The 19,022-nt window shown below is 38.3% G+C and overlaps 1 protein-coding gene across 1 annotated transcript in view; it reads left to right on the top strand.

Moving 5' to 3' along the window:
• PTPN20 (protein tyrosine phosphatase non-receptor type 20) overlaps window positions 1-19,022 on the top strand; it is a 125,988-nt gene that overhangs the window by 42,620 nt on the left and 64,346 nt on the right. The window contains exon 2 of the mRNA XM_007938681.1: window positions 6,392-6,540. Coding sequence (XP_007936872.1) covers window positions 6,392-6,540 — 149 coding nt within the window. The remainder of the gene's footprint in view (window positions 1-6,391; window positions 6,541-19,022) is intronic.

Genomic DNA, 19,022 nt, shown 5'->3' with positions numbered 1-19,022 from the left:
AAAGAGGGGGAGGCCTTCAACGAGATGGATTGATATGGTGGCTGCAATGATGGGCTCAAGTATAGCAGGGATTGTGGGGCTGGTGCACGATCGGGCAGTGTTTCGTTCTGCTGTGCACGGGGTCACTATGAGTCGGAAACGACTTGACGGCACTTAACAACAACAACAACAACAACAGTTGCTGTTCTTAGTGGTCATATGGGAAGGTTGGAATCCTAGACCTGGCTTTTGTTGCCATCTTCCTAGAAGTTCCCACTACCTTTAGATTAGTAGTTTTCTATTTTTTTTTTTTTAACCTATCTATATTTTTATATTTGAAGTTGTTTCTTTTGGGCAACCGGCTTAGTTTTCTAGAACTGCTGTAATAGAAATACCACAAGTGGGTGGTTTTAAATAACAGAATTTATTTTCTCATAGTTCTGCATATTAGAAATCTGAGTCAGGCCATCAACTATGTTGTTTTCTTCCTTGTTTCCTTAGCTTGCAGAGGATCCTAACATGGTGTCTGTCCTCCCTGTGTGTGCCTCTGTGTCTAACCTGCTGGTTTTATAATTCAGAAATGATTAGATTTAGAATTCACCTTACATTGGTGTGATCTCAAATAACTGATCAATTATATTAGATTTCATTCTTGAAGGTGATTGTATTACATTAAATTCGATTACATTATAAATGATAATCTGTAATAACCAAGGCTAACTGATTTAATCACATGATTAAATGATACCAGCATAGGGCCAGGATCTCAATATATAGTTTTGGGGGACATAGTTCAATTCACAATAGCAACCTATAGCTAGGCCTTGCTTTTTAATCCAGTCTCATTATCTCTTTCCTTTTATTGGTTTATTTGGACTTGTTATCAAATAAGTGGTTATATATATTTACCACTTAAGTAATTATTTTCTATTTAGTCCTTCCATCCTTTATTTTTTCCCTAGTTTTCTGCCCTCTCATGGATTATTTTTGTGATTTCACTTTATCTGCACAATTAGCTTATTGTTTATACCACTTTTTAAAATAAAATTATTGATTACCCTACAGTTTACAATATACATCTTTCATTAGTCACAATTGATCTTCAAATAATATTATATTGCTGTACATGTAGTATTATGGCCTCACAATAACAGTGTCTTCCTAATTTTTCTCTCTTAAACTTGCGCAGTTGCTGTTTTATGTTTTAATTTTAATATGCAATAAATAAATATTCAATATATATCTACTTCTTTTTATTTAGACACCTAGTGTTCTGGATACCTGGGGCTGCTCTGACAGGAATATACCACAGATGGGATGGCTTTAACAAACAGGAGTTTATTCTCACAATTTTTGGAGGCTGGAAGTCCGAGTTCCAAATGCCAGGCTCTAGGGGCTGTGTGAGGAGCTCTGGTGGTGTAGTGCCTAAGGCATTTGACTGCTAACCAGAAGGCTGGCAGTTCAAACCCACCAGCCACTCCTCAGAAGGAAGGGTGGGTAATTTACTTCTATAGCGATACTGCTTCAGAAACCCAAGGAGGGGTCACTATGAGTTGGATCCAACTCCACGGCAGTGAGTATGGTTTGGTTAGTTAGGGGCTGTGTGAAAGCCTCTCGACCTTGGGCTTCAGTTCTGCCTCTTGCTTCCAGCCCACAGAAGCTAGAGGCATCTCTTCATTCAGGCAGCTACTGGCTGCTGAGGCTAATAAGCCCAAGATCAACAAATAAAAAGTCACAGTCCCGATGTTACCAAACCACACGGCAGACCATTACTTCAAGTCCATTGAAAGTCCCAAGACTGGCAGAGCATGGCAGTCTGCTGAACAACAACTCATCCACATGCAGGGTTCAAGCATGCCAATAAGCTAGAAACCATTTCCAAAGCTGCTGCTTACATACGGGAAGCAGACCACATCCCTAAAGCAGCTATTCAGCTGCTTGTGGTAGATCCCACCATGGAGTAGATTGCCAGTCTCATCATGGGGATTAACTACCACCAGCTGCCCAGCTACTCAACCAGGCCCAGCCAAGTTGACAACAGCCTTAATTACCACATCTAGTTATTCTCCAGGGACTTAAAAATTAAGGGGAAAAAAATGTGTTGAACTATATTTATGGCATTTTTAGAATTCTTTTTTCTTTGTGTAAGTCCACTTTCCTGCTTTATAATACATTCCCATAATTCCTGAGATCTTGAACATTTCTAATAAGTTGCTTTTAGTGAATTCTCTCAATTTTTGTCTGTAAAAGCTTTTATTTCTCATGTTTTATAAAGATACTTTTATTGGTTATCAAGCTCCGGGTTGACAATTTTTTTTTCTTTTGATTACCTAAAAGATGTCATTCGTTATCCTCTGGCTTGTATTGTTTCTGATGAGGCTTTGGATCTGAGGCTTGATGACGTTCATCACTCTCTTCCATTTTTGGAATTCCAATTATAGACATATTAGTCTGTTTGATATTGGTGTACAGCTCTTGGATAATTCCTTCTGTCCACCCCCACCCCCTGGCACACACTCTTTTTTCTTAGTGTTTCCAATTGCATAATTTCTATTGACCAGTTTTTAAGTTTACTGATTCCTTTTTTGCTTATGTGAAGACTACTCATGAGCCTGAGATTCTTCATTTCTTTTGAAGTATTTGTTATTTTTAGCATTTCCATTTGCTTCTTATAATTTTTGTCCTTCTGATGAAATTATTGATTCGGTTATGCATGTTGTCTACTTTTAACATATTTATTTTTAAAAATCTGTCATCTAATAGGGAGCTCTGGTAGCATAGTGCCTAAGGCACTTGACTGCTAACCAGAAGGCTGGCGGTTCAAACCACCAGCCACTCCTCGGAAGGAAGGTTGGGCAATCCTACTTCCGTAGTGATACTGCCTCGGAAACCCAAGGAGGGGTCTCTATGAGTCGGGGCCGACTCGATGGCAAATAACAACAACAACAACAACAACATCATCTAATAGTTTTAGCATTTGTGTCATAATGCTGCCTGGTTGTTTTGAATGCTTTGTCCCTTGGTAGTTAATGTTTTGTTTTGCTTGCTTGTTTGCTTTATAAATTTTTGTTGAAGCTGAATATCTTGTGTTCTAAATATTGAGGTTGATAGGAATGGAAATGTTTCTTCCTTTGGTAGCCTCTTACAGTGAGTGAGGAGTTGAGTCAATCTAGTAAGGACTTGAGCTGGGTTTGAGTTTTTGATGTTGCTATGGTAAAGGCACTTGACTGCTAACCAGAGGGCTGGCAGTTCAAACCCACCAGCCACCCCTCAGAAGGAAGATGGGGCAATCTACTTCTGTGGTAATACTGCCTCGGAAACCCAAGAAAGGATCGCTATGAGTTGGATCCGACTTGACAGCAGTGAGTTGAGATGGTAAAGTCTTATAATAAGATGTGCAAATACCTGAAATTAGAAAGCCAGAAGGGAAGAATACTCTTGGTATTTCTCAAGATGAAAAAACTGAAGAAAAAATTCAAGCCTTGAGTTGCAACATTGAAATAAAATATGAAAGACCCAGGCAGCATCCAAAGAAGATGGAAGAAATATACAGAGTCACTGTACCAAAAAGAATTGGTTGATGTTCAGCCATTTTAAGAGGCACCATATGATTAAGAACTGATGATATTGAAGGAAGAAATCCAAGTTTCACTGAAAGTATTGGTGAAAAACAAGGATTCAGGAATTGATGGAATACCAATTGAGATGTTTACAAATAGATACAATGCTGGAAGCACTTGCTCATCTATCACAAAAAATTTGGAAGACAGGGACCTGACCAACTGATTGGAAAAAATCTATATTTGTGCCCATTCCAACGAATGTTGATCCAACAGAATGTGGAAATTGTTAATTAATATCAATACTGCACACAAGTAATGTTTTGCTGAGGGTAATTAAAAAATGGGTCTAGCACATATTGGCAGGGCACTACTACAATGAGGGATATCGTTGGTGACATCAGATGGATCTTGCCTGGAAGCAAAACCAGAAAGATGTTTACCTGTGTTTTATTGACTATGCAAAGCTATTTAGCTGTATGGGTCATAACAAATTATGGATAAGATCAGGAAGAACAGGAATCCCAGAACACTTAATTGTGCTCATGAGGAACCTGTACATAGACCAAAAGATAGTTGTTTGGACAGAATAAGGGGTTTAAAATCAGGAAAGGTGTGCATCAAAATTGTATCCTTTGGTCATGCTTATTCAAGCTGTATGCTTGAATAATCTAAGAAACTGGACTATATGTAGAAGAATGCAGCATCACAGTTGGAGGAGGATTCATTAACACTCTGCAATATGCAGATCATGTTTCCTGCTGAAAGTGAGGAAGACTTGAAGCACTTGCTGATGAAGATCAAAGACTACAGCCTTCAGTATGCATTCACCTGAACATAAAGAAAACAAAAATCCTCACATCTGGACCAATGAGCAATATAGTTTTAAATGGAGGAAAGATTGAAGTTGTCAGGGATTTCATTTCATTTGAATGCATAATCAAAACTCATGGAAGCAGCAGTCAAGAAATCAGACCAGTTATTGCCCTGGGCAAATCTACTGCAAAAGACCTCTTTAAGGTGTAAAAGAGCAAAGGTGTCACCTTGAAGATTAATATAGGCCTGACCTTGGGTATTTACAGTTGCCTCATATGAATGGGTAATCTACTTCCATAGTGATACAGCCTTGGAAACCCAAGGAGGTGTCGCTATGAGTCTGGATCAAACTTGATGGCAGTGAATTTGGGTTTGATTTTTCATATGCATGTGAAAGCTTTTTTATCCACATTGCTGCCTGTGGTTTTCTTCTCTCTCTCTCTTTTTTAATGGGTACATTGTTGTTTTTCTAATTCTTAAGTGGTATTTAAAAAAAAAGAGAGAGAGACAAATAGCATTTAAAAAAAGAAGTCTCTCTCACTTACCCTAGACTTTCTGTGACTCCTTTCCACTATTAAGTTTGGGATATAATCCTCTAGAATAAGCAAGACCAGAGAATTGATACATTTGATTTTTGGTGTTGGTGAAGAATACTGAAAATTCCATGGACTGCCAGAGAAAGGAACAAATCTGTCTTGGAAGAAGCATAGGTGGGATGCTCTTTAGAAATGAGAATGGCCAGAATTTGTCTCACCTACTGCAAAAAGGGCAAGGAGGCCACATGTTCTGACCTCCTCTAATCCTACAATAGGAAGACAGAATTACCATCAATAGCCCAAGGCCTATTCCTGCCAGGCCAGACATGCTGCCTCCCTTCAGCCCTTTTTCCAACCTTTCCTCCCAAAGCACCCACCACCTCTCTCCTGGGTTCTAGAATTCACTGCAGTGGCCACACAGAACTCACAGATTATGGAGTTTATTAGGGAAGCACCAGGCTACAATTCAAGTTCAGGAAAAATGCTCAGTCTCTCGCCCAGCCCACCGTCTCTTAGCCAAGTCTCTCACAGTCTCTTCCCCAGCAGTGCATGTCCCTCGGTGTCTTACTCAGAAACGTGTGTCTCTTGTGTCTCTTTCCCGGCAGCACATGTCTCTTTCAGTAGCACATGACTCTTTCAGCAGCATGTCTTCCTCAACCAGCAGTCAGAGAGAGTTCTGCCTCTAGGAGGCCTCCTTTTGAGCTTGGCAGAGTGGCCAAACCAACCAATCATAACAACAGAATTCTAAGCACCTGAGAGTGAGCCTCCCATAACACTGGGTCATGCCACGCCCAACAGAAATAACCCAGGTGGATAAGATTTACAATCAGGAGCTCCTCAGTTACTCATTCCACCACTGAGTTTACAATGACTTATGGGCAGAAAAGCCATACTAAGTAATTTACTACACTGCACCTACTTTTGTCACATTGTCAGAAGGGACTAGTCCTTGGAGAAGGATATCATGCTTGGTAAGGTAGAAGATCAGTGAAAAAGGGGAAGACTGTCAATGAGATGGACTGACAATGGCTATGACGATAGGCTGAAGAATAGCAAATATTGCGAGGATAGCGTAGGACTGGGCATTGTTTGGTTCTGTTTTACTTAGGGTCATTGTAAGTCAGAACCTACTTGACAGCACCTAACAACAATGATAGTCTTGTTCACTCTTGCCTTGGCATAATTGTCAATACATACACCCAGTTCACATTACAAAATAGAACACTTCCCAATCTACTGCATCTTATTTATTTATAGCACTTCACAGTTTTCTCCAAGAAGAGTGGGTATTATGTAATTCAAAGGTACATAGTCACGATTTTTCTCAAACAAGAAAGTCACTTTTGAAGTAATAGACTCTACCTCTGGAAAAATAAATAAATAATTTCCATTAACTCTTAAATGCCTGTGACTTTATTTTAGAGACAATAAATAAATAAATAAATAAAATCTCTTCATGTGCATACAAGTAATTAGCAAATGTGACTTTCTCTTTCTTAGGTATGCAGATTATTTCTGAATATGAGCTAGCTCAGTTAGCTCATATTCGACCATTAATATTCAATATTCATGAGCAAGCAACCATCAAGTCTTGTTTTGAAAACCTTCAGAGAAAAATGTTAACCTATGAAATCTTCCAGGAGTTTTTGGTAAATATTTTGGTACTTATAAAATTTTATATCTATGTAATCTTTTATTTCTACGTTGCTACCTGTGGGTTTCTTCTCTCTCTTTTTAAATGGGCACATTTTTTTTCCCCTAATTCTTAAATACTATTAAAAGTAAAAAAGGCAAATAGCATAAAAGGGTATAAAATGGGTAAGTCTCTTTCACCTATCCTAGACTTCCTGTGGCTCCTTTCCACTATTAAGTTTGTGATATAATAATCCTCCAGAAAAAGTTTTCTTGTACTTAACTCACCATTATACCTCCCATTCTTTCCTATATAAGATAAAATTTTCAAATGTATTCTTAACATGTATAGCTCTAGCTGGTGGCATAGTACCTAAGGCATTTGACTGCTAACCAGAAGTCTGGCGGTTCAAACCCACCATCCACCCCTCAGAAGAAAGATTGGGAAATCTACTTCCATAGTGATACCACCTCAGAAAACCAAGGAGGGGTTGCTATGAATCGGATCCCACTTGACAGCAGTATTTTTTGTTGTTGTTGTTGTTATTAATTATATGACTCAATACCTTAGTTTCATTAAATAGTTGCAAGTCTTTGCTATTATGAACAGAAATTGTCCCTTTTCATATTCTTGTGCATACATGTGAGTATTCTTTAGGACAAATTCTTAGAAATATAGCCAGTATTTTATACTGTTAAAGTTTTGGGTCTTTGTTCATCTCTTAAATGACAAATTATTTGGTGATGAAATTGCATTTCTTCATTTAGAACAAAGGTATATCTTTACATATGTTGTTAAGTCTTTCATCTTCATTAATCTAGGAAAATTGGAATTTGAGGAAAATGAAATGGAATGCATAAGGATTGATATTATAGACATTAAGTTAGCTGAAATGGACTGGTAATGTCCATTTTTCATTGGAAAATCATATGGTCTACTATGCTGGAAATGACAAATCAAAAAGAAATGACATTGGATTCATCATCAAAAAGAACTTTTCAAGATCTATCCCAAAGTACAATAGTATCTGTGATGTATAATATACATATGCATATAGGGCAGACCAGTTAATATGATTATTATTCAAATTTACACACCAATCACTAAAGCTGATGATGAAGAAATTGAAGATTTTTACCAACTTCTGTAGTCTGAAATTGATCAAACATGCAATCAAGATGAATTAATAATTGCTGGTGATTGGAATGTGGAAGTTGGAAACAAAAGAGAAGGATTGGTAATTGGAAAATACAGCCTTGGTAATAGAAATGATGTCAGAGATCACATGATAGAATTTTGCAAGACCAATGACTTATTCATTGCAAAACACTTTTTTTTCAACAACATAAATGGTAACTATACATGTGGACTCACCTGTGGAATACACGGGAATCAAATTGACTACATCAGTGGAAAGAGAAACTCAATATCAGCAGTCAGAATAAGGCCAGTAGCTGATTGTAGAGCAGACCATCAATTGCTCATATGCAAGTTCAACTTTAAGCTGAAAAACATTTAAATAAGTCCAGGAGAGCCAAAATATGATCTTGAGTATATTCCACCTGAAATTAGAGCCCATTTTAAGAATAGATTGTTGCTTTGAACATCAATGACCAAAGAGTAGATGAGCTGTGAGAGGACATCAAGGAAGTCATACTGAAGAAAGAAAAGGGTCATTGAAAAGATAGGAAAGAAAGAAAAGACCAAAATGGATGTCAGAACCTTGCTCTAGGACATAGAGTAGTTAAAAATGTGGGAAAAGGCTTCCAGTAAGATGGCAGATTAAGCAGACAAACTACACAGACCCTCTTCAACAAAGAAATTGGGAACCAATTAATATAGATACAGAAGATAATCCTGGAGTCCTGAGCTTTGAAAGGAAGGATACAGAACTGGACTAAACTCCAACTAGTAGAAGAACCTACACAAAAACACCAAAAAAGGAGACATACAGAGCTGTGGGCTGTCAGCGATACTGAAGGCATGGACAGTTTGGATATTGCCAAGTGGTGTTAGGACCTAAGAATTAACCTAAAAATCTGCCTGTTAGCCAGGGGCTGCATATAGTACTGCACTGGTGGCTGGTGAATAAAAGGGGAAGCAGCTGAAGAGGGAGATGGGCTGAGCTGTGGACTTTTGGCTGTTTGGAGGGTGCAGCCATTTTGAATGTTTACAAGTGGTTTGACCATTTTGGATATTTAAAGTGACAGCGTTCTCTCAGATTCCAGGGACCTAAGAATAGGCTCCACTTGCCAGGAACGGCAAGGACATTTGGGACATGAATGACTGGAAAGGTGCAATATTCCTCTTGTTACTCTTATACCCCACACCCTCTTGGTGAATGGGGGTGTAGCCATCACTCACTCCCACACAACTTTGGGCTGGCAGGAATTCATCAAAGTCTGTGTGCACCTACAGAGTCAGGGTGCTCTGCCCAGCCCTGCCCAGATTTTTATTTTTCCTTTCTTTGTTTTTGTGTGTTTTGACATTACTACTATTTTTTTGTTTGTCCTTTTTGTTATTATTCTTTATTCTTCCCTTCCCAGGTTCGAGTTTTCAGCTTTTTCTCTCTTCCCTGTTCCTGGTTCCCCTTTTTTTCTTTCTCACTGTTAACCCCACTCTTGTTTTTCCTTTTGCATTTTTCCCATTTTTTTCCTTCATTATTCTCTTGCTCTAGTGGTTAAGGCATTTGACTGCTAACCAGAAGGCTTGTGGTTCAAACCCACCAGTCACTCCTCAGAAGGAAGGTTGGGCTGTCTACTTCCATAGTGATAGTGCCTTGGAAACCCACGGAAGGGTCACTATGAGTCAGATCCAAATCGATGGCAGTGAGGTTTTGTTGTTGTTGTTGTTGTTTGTTTGTTTGCTTTATTCTCCTACTCCACTATTTTCTCTTATTGCCCCCTTCCCGGATATTATGGTGTTTTTTTGTTTTCTTTTCTTTTTTTGGTGATTGTTCCTATGTGTTTATGTGGTGTTTTTTTTTTTTTTTTTTATCCACTTGTCTTTACGTTTTTGATGTTTTTGTCTGAGTGGGAGATAGCAACCATGTCCACAAGATGCAACCACACCTGCACCTCCTGAAGCTCCACTTACTGAGTGAGAGTCACCACTTCCTTCACCAACTGGCCAACAATAAATGACCACCAAGAAGAGCCTGACTCATCAAATGCTCTTCACAAATAGTTACCAGAGCTCTAAATACAACAATATCACAATGTCTGGGAGACAACAGACCATCACTGTCCACACAAAGAAGCAAGATAAAGTGGTAGAAACAAGGGAGCAGGATACAGACCCAGAAAATATTGCTGAAGAAATAGCAGTATTGGAACTCCCTTATACGGAATTGAAAATAATTATATTTAGGTACCTTCAAAGGAATGAGAGAGCGATCAAGGAATACACTGACAAAATTAAGGAAAACACAGACTAAACCCTAGAAAATTTTTGGAAGAAAACACAAGAACAAAATGACAAAATAAGTGGAAAGTTAGAAATGATAAAAAATCTGCAAATCTGCAGATAGAAATCCAGAGTATTATAAATATTCAAAAATAGATAACACATTGAAAGGGCAAAGGAGTGGAATCAAATCAATGAAGACTGAATTAATGAGATTGAAGACAAATACCTGAATACTTCTTTGGAAAGGGATCAATCAGAAAAAAAGATGAAAACAACATGAAGAAAGCCTAAGGCTCATGTGGGATACCATCAAAAGGAATAACCTATGTGTTATTGCAATTCCAACACAGAAAGAGAAAAATAAAACCATTGAGAAAATTGCCCAAGATTTTTTGGAAGACAACTTCTCTGATATAATGAAAGATGAGAATATATCTATTTAGCAAATCCAATGAACCCCAAACAAGTTAGACCCCAAAAGAAAATCACCAAGACATATCATTATCAAACTCACTGAAACCAACGACAAAGAAAAAATCCTGAAAGCAGCACAGGAAAATTGAAAAGTTACCTACAAAGGACAAACAATAAAAGTAAGCTCTGATTTCTCAGCAGAAACAATGCAAATGAGAAGGCAGTTGGATGGTATATATAAAACCCTGAAAAAGAAAAATTTCCAACCAAGAATTATATACCCAGCAAAAGTGTCCCTCAAATATGGTGGTGAAATTAGGAGATTTCCAGATAAGCAGAAATTACGGGAATTTTTTTAAACTAGACCAACCTTGTAAGAGATACCAAAGGAAGTCCTTTGAACGATAACAGCAAACAACAACTGACCATTAATACACAAGATGACATGACCCAAAAAACAACACAGCTATGGAGGTGTCCAAAGTTAAATAAGTGTACAAGATTGTAAACAGGGAATCAGAGACATCAATTGTCAAATGAGGACAACTACAAACCAAAAAGAGAAAATATAGTGTAGTTGCAAAACTTCCAAATGGTGAGCAAGTCAAGAGAGTTGCAAGATAGAATGAACTGTTCTAAACTTGGGGTGAAAATGATATATCACAAGGTAACCTCACAGAAAAAAAGAATGATAAACCTTTATATCACAATAAAAAGAGCACAAGCACAAATATTTAGAAAATACTAAGAGAAAAGCAGCAAAGGAAATGATAATGCAATTCATAAATATAATGACCTCAGCACAGAAAATTATATGGAACAATGAAACCAAGAATACCATGAAAAAACACATAACAAAATGACAGCAACCAATTCATACTTGTCAACAGTTACCCTGAATGTCAATGGATTATATGCACCGCTCAAGAGATGGAGAGTTGCAGACTGGATAAGAAAACATAACCCATTAATATTCTGTCTACAAAAGACACACTTTAGAGAGAAAGACAAAAATAGACTAAAAATCAAAGGTTGGTTGGAGAAAGATATGTCAAGCAAATGGCAACCAAAAAAGAGCAGGAGTGGCAATATTTCTGATCAAATTGACGTTAAGACAAAAACCACCATAAGAGAGAAGGAAGGACATTATATAATGATTAAATAATTAATTGAACAAGATGATATAACCATAATAAATATCTATGGAACCAATGAAAAAGCCCCAAAATACATAAATCAGACTTTAACAGAATTGAAAAGGTAAATAGATGACTCCACAGCCATAGGGGGAGACTTTAATACACAACTTTCAATCAAAGATAGAACAACTGGAAAGAAACTCAACAAAGACACAGAAGAGCTAAACAATATAATCCACCAACTTGACCTTATAGACATCTACAGAGCACTTCACAAAACAATAGCACAATATACATTCTTTTCCAGTGCATATGGAACATTCTCCATCATAGGCCATATGTTAGGCCATAAAAACAAAACAAAAAAAAAAACTAAACTCACTGCTGACAAGTCAGCTCAGACTCATAGCGACCCCTCCATATGTTTCCAAGGCAGTATCAATACAGAAGTAGGTTGCCCATCTTACTTCCAAGAAGTGGCTGGTGGGTTTGAACCACCAGTCTTCTGGTTGGCAGTTAAATGCTTTAGGCACTATGCCACCAGTGCTCCTTAGGCCATAAAGCCAGCCTTAATATATTTAAAACCATTGAAATACTACAAAGCACCTTCTCAGATCATAATGCTATCAAATCAGAAATCAACAATAGGAAGATCAATAGAAAAAGAACAAAGACATGGAAACTGAATAACACCCTCCTTGAGAAAGACTGGGTAAGAGAGGAAATTAAAATTGAAATTCAAAAATGCCTTGAATCAAATGATAATGATAACACAATATACTAAAAACTTTGGGACACAGCAAAAGCAGTGATAAGAGGCCAGTTTATAGCAACCAATGCACACATCAAAAAAGAAGAAAGAGCCAAAATCAGCACTTTAAACCAACATCTCCAACAATTAGAAAAAGAACAGCAAGAAAAGCCTACAGTCACCAGAAGGAACTAATAAATATTCAAGCAGAAATCAATTAAACAGAAAATAGACAGACAGTAGAAAAATCAGCAAGACTAGAAGTTGGTTTTCTGAAAAGATTAATAAAATTTCAAACCACTGGCGAATTTCAAAAAGGAAAAGAGGGAGAGAATACAAATAACATGAATAGGATACAAAATTGGTGACGTCCCAACAGAACCAACTGAAATAAAAAGGATAATAGCAGGATACTGTGAAGAACTGTACTCCAACAGATTTGAAAATCTGGAAGAAATCGATAGGTTTCTAGAAACACAGTACTTACCTAAACTAACACAAACTGAAGTAGAAAAGTTGAACATATCTATTACAAAAGAAGAAAATGATCAGGTCATAAAAAAATTACCAACAAAAAAAGTCCTGGCCCAGATGGTTTCACCGGAGAATTCTACCAAAGGTTCAGAGAAGAACTGACACCAATCCTACTCAAAATATTCCAAAACATAGAAAAGGATGGAATCCTCTCAAATTCATTTTATGAAGCAAGCATAACCTTGATACCAAAACCAGCAAAGACATCACTCAAAAGGAAAACTATAGACCAATATCCCTCATGAATATAGATGCAAAAATCTTCAACAAAATCCTAGCCAATAAACTTAAAGAACATAACAAGAAAATCATTCATTAGACCAAGTGGAATTTATATCAGGTATGCAAAGATGGTTCAGTTTTAGAAAAACAATTAATGTCATCCACCACATAAATAAAACAAAGGGGGAAAAAAAAAACATGATCATATCAATCAATGCAGAAAAAGCATTTGATAAAATCCAACACCCATTCCTGATCAAAGCTCTCTGCAAAATAGGAATAGAATGGACATTCCTCAACATAATAAAGGGCACGTATGCAAAACCAACAGCATTATTCTTAATTAAGAGAGACTGAAACCATTCCCCTTGTGAACAGGAACCAGACAAGGATACCCTGTATCACCACTTCTACTCAACATTATATTGGAAGTCCTAGCCAGGGCAATAAGTAAAGACAGGGAAATCAAAGGCATCCAAAATGCTATGGAAGGAGTCAAACTATCCCTGTTTGTGATGATATGATCCTATACCTAGAAAACCCAAGAGATATAGTCAAAAATCTACTGAAACTAACTGAGAGATTTAGCATCGTGGCAGGATACAAAATCAACATCCAAAAATCAGTTGGATTCATTTACATCAGCAAAGAGATTGCTGAAAAGAAAATAAGGAAATCAATACCATTTACAATAACTACCAAAAAAATAAAGTACTTGAGAATATATCTTACTAGGGACACAAAAGATCTGTACAAAGAAAACAATAAGAGACTACTTCAAGAAACTATAGATCTACATAAACAGAAGAACATACCATGCTTGTGGATAGGAAGATTGAACATTGTGTAAATGTCAATACTACCCAAAGCAATCTATACATTCAAGGCAATCCCAATCCAGATCCCATCAACATTCTTAAAGGATATGGTAAAACCAATCACTAATTTTATATGGAAAAGAAAGAGACCTTGGATAAGCAAAGCATTAGTGAGGAAGAACAAAGTAGGAGGTCTCACACTCCCGGGTCTTAAAATCTACAGCCACAGTAGTCAAAACTGCCTGGTATTGGTACAACAACAGACACATAGACCAATGGAATAGGATTGAGAAGCCAGAAATAGAACCATTGACCTGTGGTCAGCTAATCTTTGACAAAGAAATCCTTTAAATGGTGAAGAGATTGTCTCTTTAACAAATGGTGCTGGCAAAACTGGATATCCGTTTGCAGAAAAATGAAACAAGATCCGTACCTCCCATCCTATACAAAAACTAACTCCAAATGGATCAAAGATTTAAAACCTAAAATTATAAAATTCTTCAAGGAAAAACTAGGGGCATATTTAGAGGCCCTAATATATGGCATGGGAGCTCTGGTGGCGTAGTGCCTAAGGCATTTGATTGCTAACCAGAAGGGTGGTGGTTCACATCCACCAGCCACTCCTCAGAAGGAAGATTGGGAAATCTACTTCCATAGTTATACTGCCTCAGAAACCCAAGGAGGGGTTGCTATGAGTTGGATCCAACTTGACAGCAATGAGTGTGGGTTTTGTTTTTTTAATATATGGCACAATAGACTATCAAGCAAAACCCAGAATGCACAAACAGCAGAAGAGAAACTAGATGAGTAGGACCTTCTAAAAATTAAATTTTTATGTGCTTCCAAAGACTTCTTCAAAAGAGTCAAAAGAGAACTTAGAGATTGGGAAAAAAAAAAATTGGCAATGACATATCTGACAAGGGACTTATTTCTAGAATTTGTAGAAAACTCTGACACCTCAACAACAAAAAGACAAATAATCCTATTAAAAAATAGGCAGATGACATGAATAGATACTTCACCAAAGAGGATATTCAGGAGGCCAACAAACATGAAGAACTGCTCAGAATCATTAGCCATTAGAGAGATGCAAATTAAAAAAAAAAAAAAATGAGATACCATCTTGTCCCAACTCTAGTAGAAAAATTCAACAAGGCAGAAAATAACAAAGCTGTTGAGGATATGGAGAGACTGGGACTCTCATACACTGCTGGTGGAACTGTAAAATGATATAATCACTGTGGAAAGCAGTATGGCTATTCCTTAAAAAGTTGGAATTAGAAATACCATTTGACCCAGCCATTTCATTACTAGGTATATATCATAAAGAAGTGAAAGCCAGAACAAGAACAGATATATGCACACCCATGTTCATTGCTGCTCTATTTACAATAGCCAAAAGATGGAAACAACCCAGCTGCTCATCAACAGAAGAATGTATAATGAAACTATGATACATACACACAATGGAATACTGTGCAACCCTAAAGAATAACACAGAATTGGCAAAACACCGCATAATGTGGATGAACTTGGAGGACATTATGCTGAGTGAAATAAGTAAGTCACAGAAAGACAAATATTATATTAGTCCATTATTGCAAAAAGTCAAGGAAAGGTTTATATATGGAATGAAATTTTCTTTTTTTGGTTACTAGGGGTGGGAAAGGGGAGGGACACTGCTAGACATGTAGAGACAAGTATTGATTTGGGTGAAGGGAAGGGCAATATACCAAATGTGAGTGATCAACACGGTGGCATTGAGGAAGAGGAAGACACAAAGAGGTGCATGGGAGGTACAGACAACAGAGATGAACCCTTTTGCACATACAGGATTTCACCATCAGTGAAGGATAGATGGTTGGACAGGCTGAACTATTAGGTATATCTATGCAGAGGGGAGATGCCCATGACCATGTGTAGGGTTGGCAGGCAATATTTCTATCAGTGTATTTGTGTGTTCTGTAAGAATTCCCAGGTATATAGTAGAGTTGACAAAGGGCAAGGTTGTAGTCACTTCTTGGCCATAGCCAGCTACCCAGAGGGAGCAAGTAGTTGGACCTGTGGAATCAGGACCATAGTTGCAGAGGACATCAGGCTCAGTTGGCATAACATACTACACAAAAACATTGTTCCACATCCTACTTTGGCGAGTAGCTACTGGGATCTTAAAAGCTTACAAGAAGCCATCTAGATGCAACAATGGATCTCTCCTCATTCAGAGAAAAGAATGAAGAAAATCAAAGACACATGGAAACAGGTAATCCAAGTGACTGGTGCACCATGCAATCCTCAACCTATGAGACCAGAAGAAGTAGATGGTGCCTGGCTACCACTGTCAACCACTTGGAGGGGGATCTCTATAGGAGATCCTGGATAGAGTGGGAGAGAAATGTGGAACAAAACTGAAAATCATTAAAAAAAATAAAGGACCAGGTTTGTTGGTCTAATAGAGCCTGATGAAACCACTGAGAGTGTGGCCCCTAGTTGCCCTTTAAGTCTGGAATTGAACCCACTCCTATGGCTTCCAGCCAAACACAAGACAGACATTTGAGCCACCATTTACATTAGGTAGATACACTCCTTGGAGAGAGCAATCGTTAGAGAATAGGTCTGTCTGTGTATGCACAGGGAGACAGCTCAGGGGCAGGAATGCATGGGAGGGAAGGACACAGGGAAGAATTAACTATGGGGAGGAAATGGAAGGGGCACTGTTGTATTGTGGTATATTGTAGTCATTGTCATTAGACAAAGTGTATGTGAGATGCTATTTGGGAAATAAATTTGCTCTGTAAACATTCACCCAAATCACAATAGTGAAAAAATGGAGGAAAAATGGTGAAATAATAACACTGAACACTGAATAACACTGTATTTCAGAAAGGCTCAAGGAGACAAGGTAAAGTATTATAATGAAATATGCAAAGTCCTGGAGTTAGAAAACTGAAGAGGAGAACATGATCAACACTTCTCAACCTGCAAGAACCGAAGAAAAATTTCAAGTCTCAAGTTGCACTATTGAAAGATTGTTTGGGAAAAATATTGAACAATTTTGAAAGCATCAAAAGAAAATGGAAGGAATACATGAAGTCACTGTACCAAAAAGAAGTAGTCAACATGCAGCCATTGCAGGACGTAGCATATGATTGAAAACTGATGTTACTGAAGGAAGAAGCTTAAACTGCTTTGAAGGCATAAGCAAAATGCTTGAACAATTTCTCTTAGAAAGATAAGCACGAGGCCGGTCCCCATGAGGCGGAGTTTAAAAATGTCCCAAATGTCCAAACTACCATGCCACTCCATCATTTCAGACATTAACTCCTCCTCCTCCTCCCAGTAATTTCCCCAGACTTAGAGTTCTGTATTTCGCTGTAACACCTCACAGAACTCAAAGACACCCTAGGGTTCATTTCACGTAGTAGTGGTGGAGGCTCACAGACTGGGGAGTCCCTGGTCCATGAGTAGGTCTGGCAGATCCTCCCAACTCTCAGGGTTTGATGAACCTTGATCAGCAGATCAGATGACGATGACGGCTGCTGTCCCAAATCCAGGGGTGAGATGAGGATGATCCAAGACACAAAGATGGAGCAAGAGGAGAGCTAATCTTCCCAGGAGATTCGTAGGTACACCCTTAGGGAAGCTAAGGGTGGTGATTTGAATTATACCCTCCAGCAAGGCAGGACTCAAGATACATTCCACCTGTGTTGCCCCAACAGAATTGACCTAAATCCCATCAAAGTGTCGATTGCCAGTCATTATAGGGAATGACTACTACCAGCTGCCCAGCCAAGTTGAAACCTGACCTTAACTACCACAGCACCCCAAATAGGCATGGATAATGGGATTTACAAAACATCACAGAATGGAGGACAATGGCTAGAAGGGCCACATCAAGCAATTCACTGCACAAAAAACAAGACTTCAGGAAATGATGGAATACCAGTTGAAATGTTTCAGCAAATGGGTGCTGCACTGAAGGTGCTTACTCCTTTATGCCAATACATTTGGAAGATATTCATATTTATGCCCATTCCAAAGAAAGATGATGCAGAAGAATGTGGATATTATTGAACAATACCATTAACATCATACATAAGTAAAATTTCTCTGAAGATAATTCAAAAACAGTTGCAGCAGTACAAGGAACTGCCAGAAATTAAAACTGCATTCAGGAGAGGATGTGGAATGAGGGATATCATTGCTGATGTCAGATGGATCTTGGCTGAAAGCAGAGAATACCAGCAAGATGTTTACCTATACTTTATTGACTATACAAAGGCATTGACTGTGTGGATCATAAGAAATTATGGATAATGTGGAGGATAACGGGAAGGGGAGAAAAGGGAACACTTTTTAGCACTCATGCAGAACCTATACATAGATCAAGAGGCAGTTGTTTGAACAGAAGAGGATACAGTGTAATTTCAAATCAGTAAATAATCTGTGTTAGGATTGCATCCTTTCACCATACTTATTCAGTCCATATGCTGAGCAAATAATCTGAGTAGCTGTACTGTATGAAAAAGAACAAGGCATCAGGTTTGGACGAAGATTGCTTAACAACTTGGGATATGTAGATGACACACTCTTGCTTGCTGAAAGTGACAATGACTTGAAACACTTAACCGATGAAGATCAAGGAGTACCTCCTTCAGTATGGATTCCACCTCAACACAAAGAAAACAAATATCCTCACAATTGTACCAATAAGCAATGTCATAATAAACAGAGAAGATAGAAATTGTTAAGGAGTTCATTTTACTTGGATCCATAGTCAGTGCTCATGGAAGAATCGGTCAGGGAACCAAATGACATATTGCATTGGGCAAATCTACTGCAAAACCCCCAGGGTTACAGGTGAGGAGAGACAATTCAAGGACACCCAAAGTAGCAGGCGGGAAGAGCAGGAGAAAGGAGATTAACAGCTGGGAAGCCAGAGAGAAGAGCAATCAGCCGAAGGGATTAGGTGAAGAGAGGAAACTCAGGCCCGCCCAGAGTAGCAGGCTGGAAGAGCAGGAGAAAGGGGATAAAAATCAGGAAACCGGACAGAAGAGCAGTCAGCCCCAGGGTTACAGGTGAGGAGAGACAACTCAGGGACACCCAAAGTAGCAGGCGGGAAGAGCAGGAGAAAGGGGATTAAAAGCCAGGAAGCCAGAGAGAAGAGCAATCAGCCAAAGGGATTAGGTGAGGAGAGGAAACTCAGGCCCACCCA

The sequence above is a fragment of the Orycteropus afer genome, unplaced genomic scaffold, assembly GCF_000298275.1.
Source record: "Orycteropus afer afer isolate SDZICR_OR568_19922 unplaced genomic scaffold, OryAfe1.0 scaffold00052, whole genome shotgun sequence".
Taxonomy (NCBI): Eukaryota; Metazoa; Chordata; class Mammalia; order Tubulidentata; family Orycteropodidae; genus Orycteropus; species Orycteropus afer.
The sequence above is the reverse complement of the archived record's forward strand: the minus strand, read 5'-3'. Positions and strand labels throughout refer to the sequence as shown.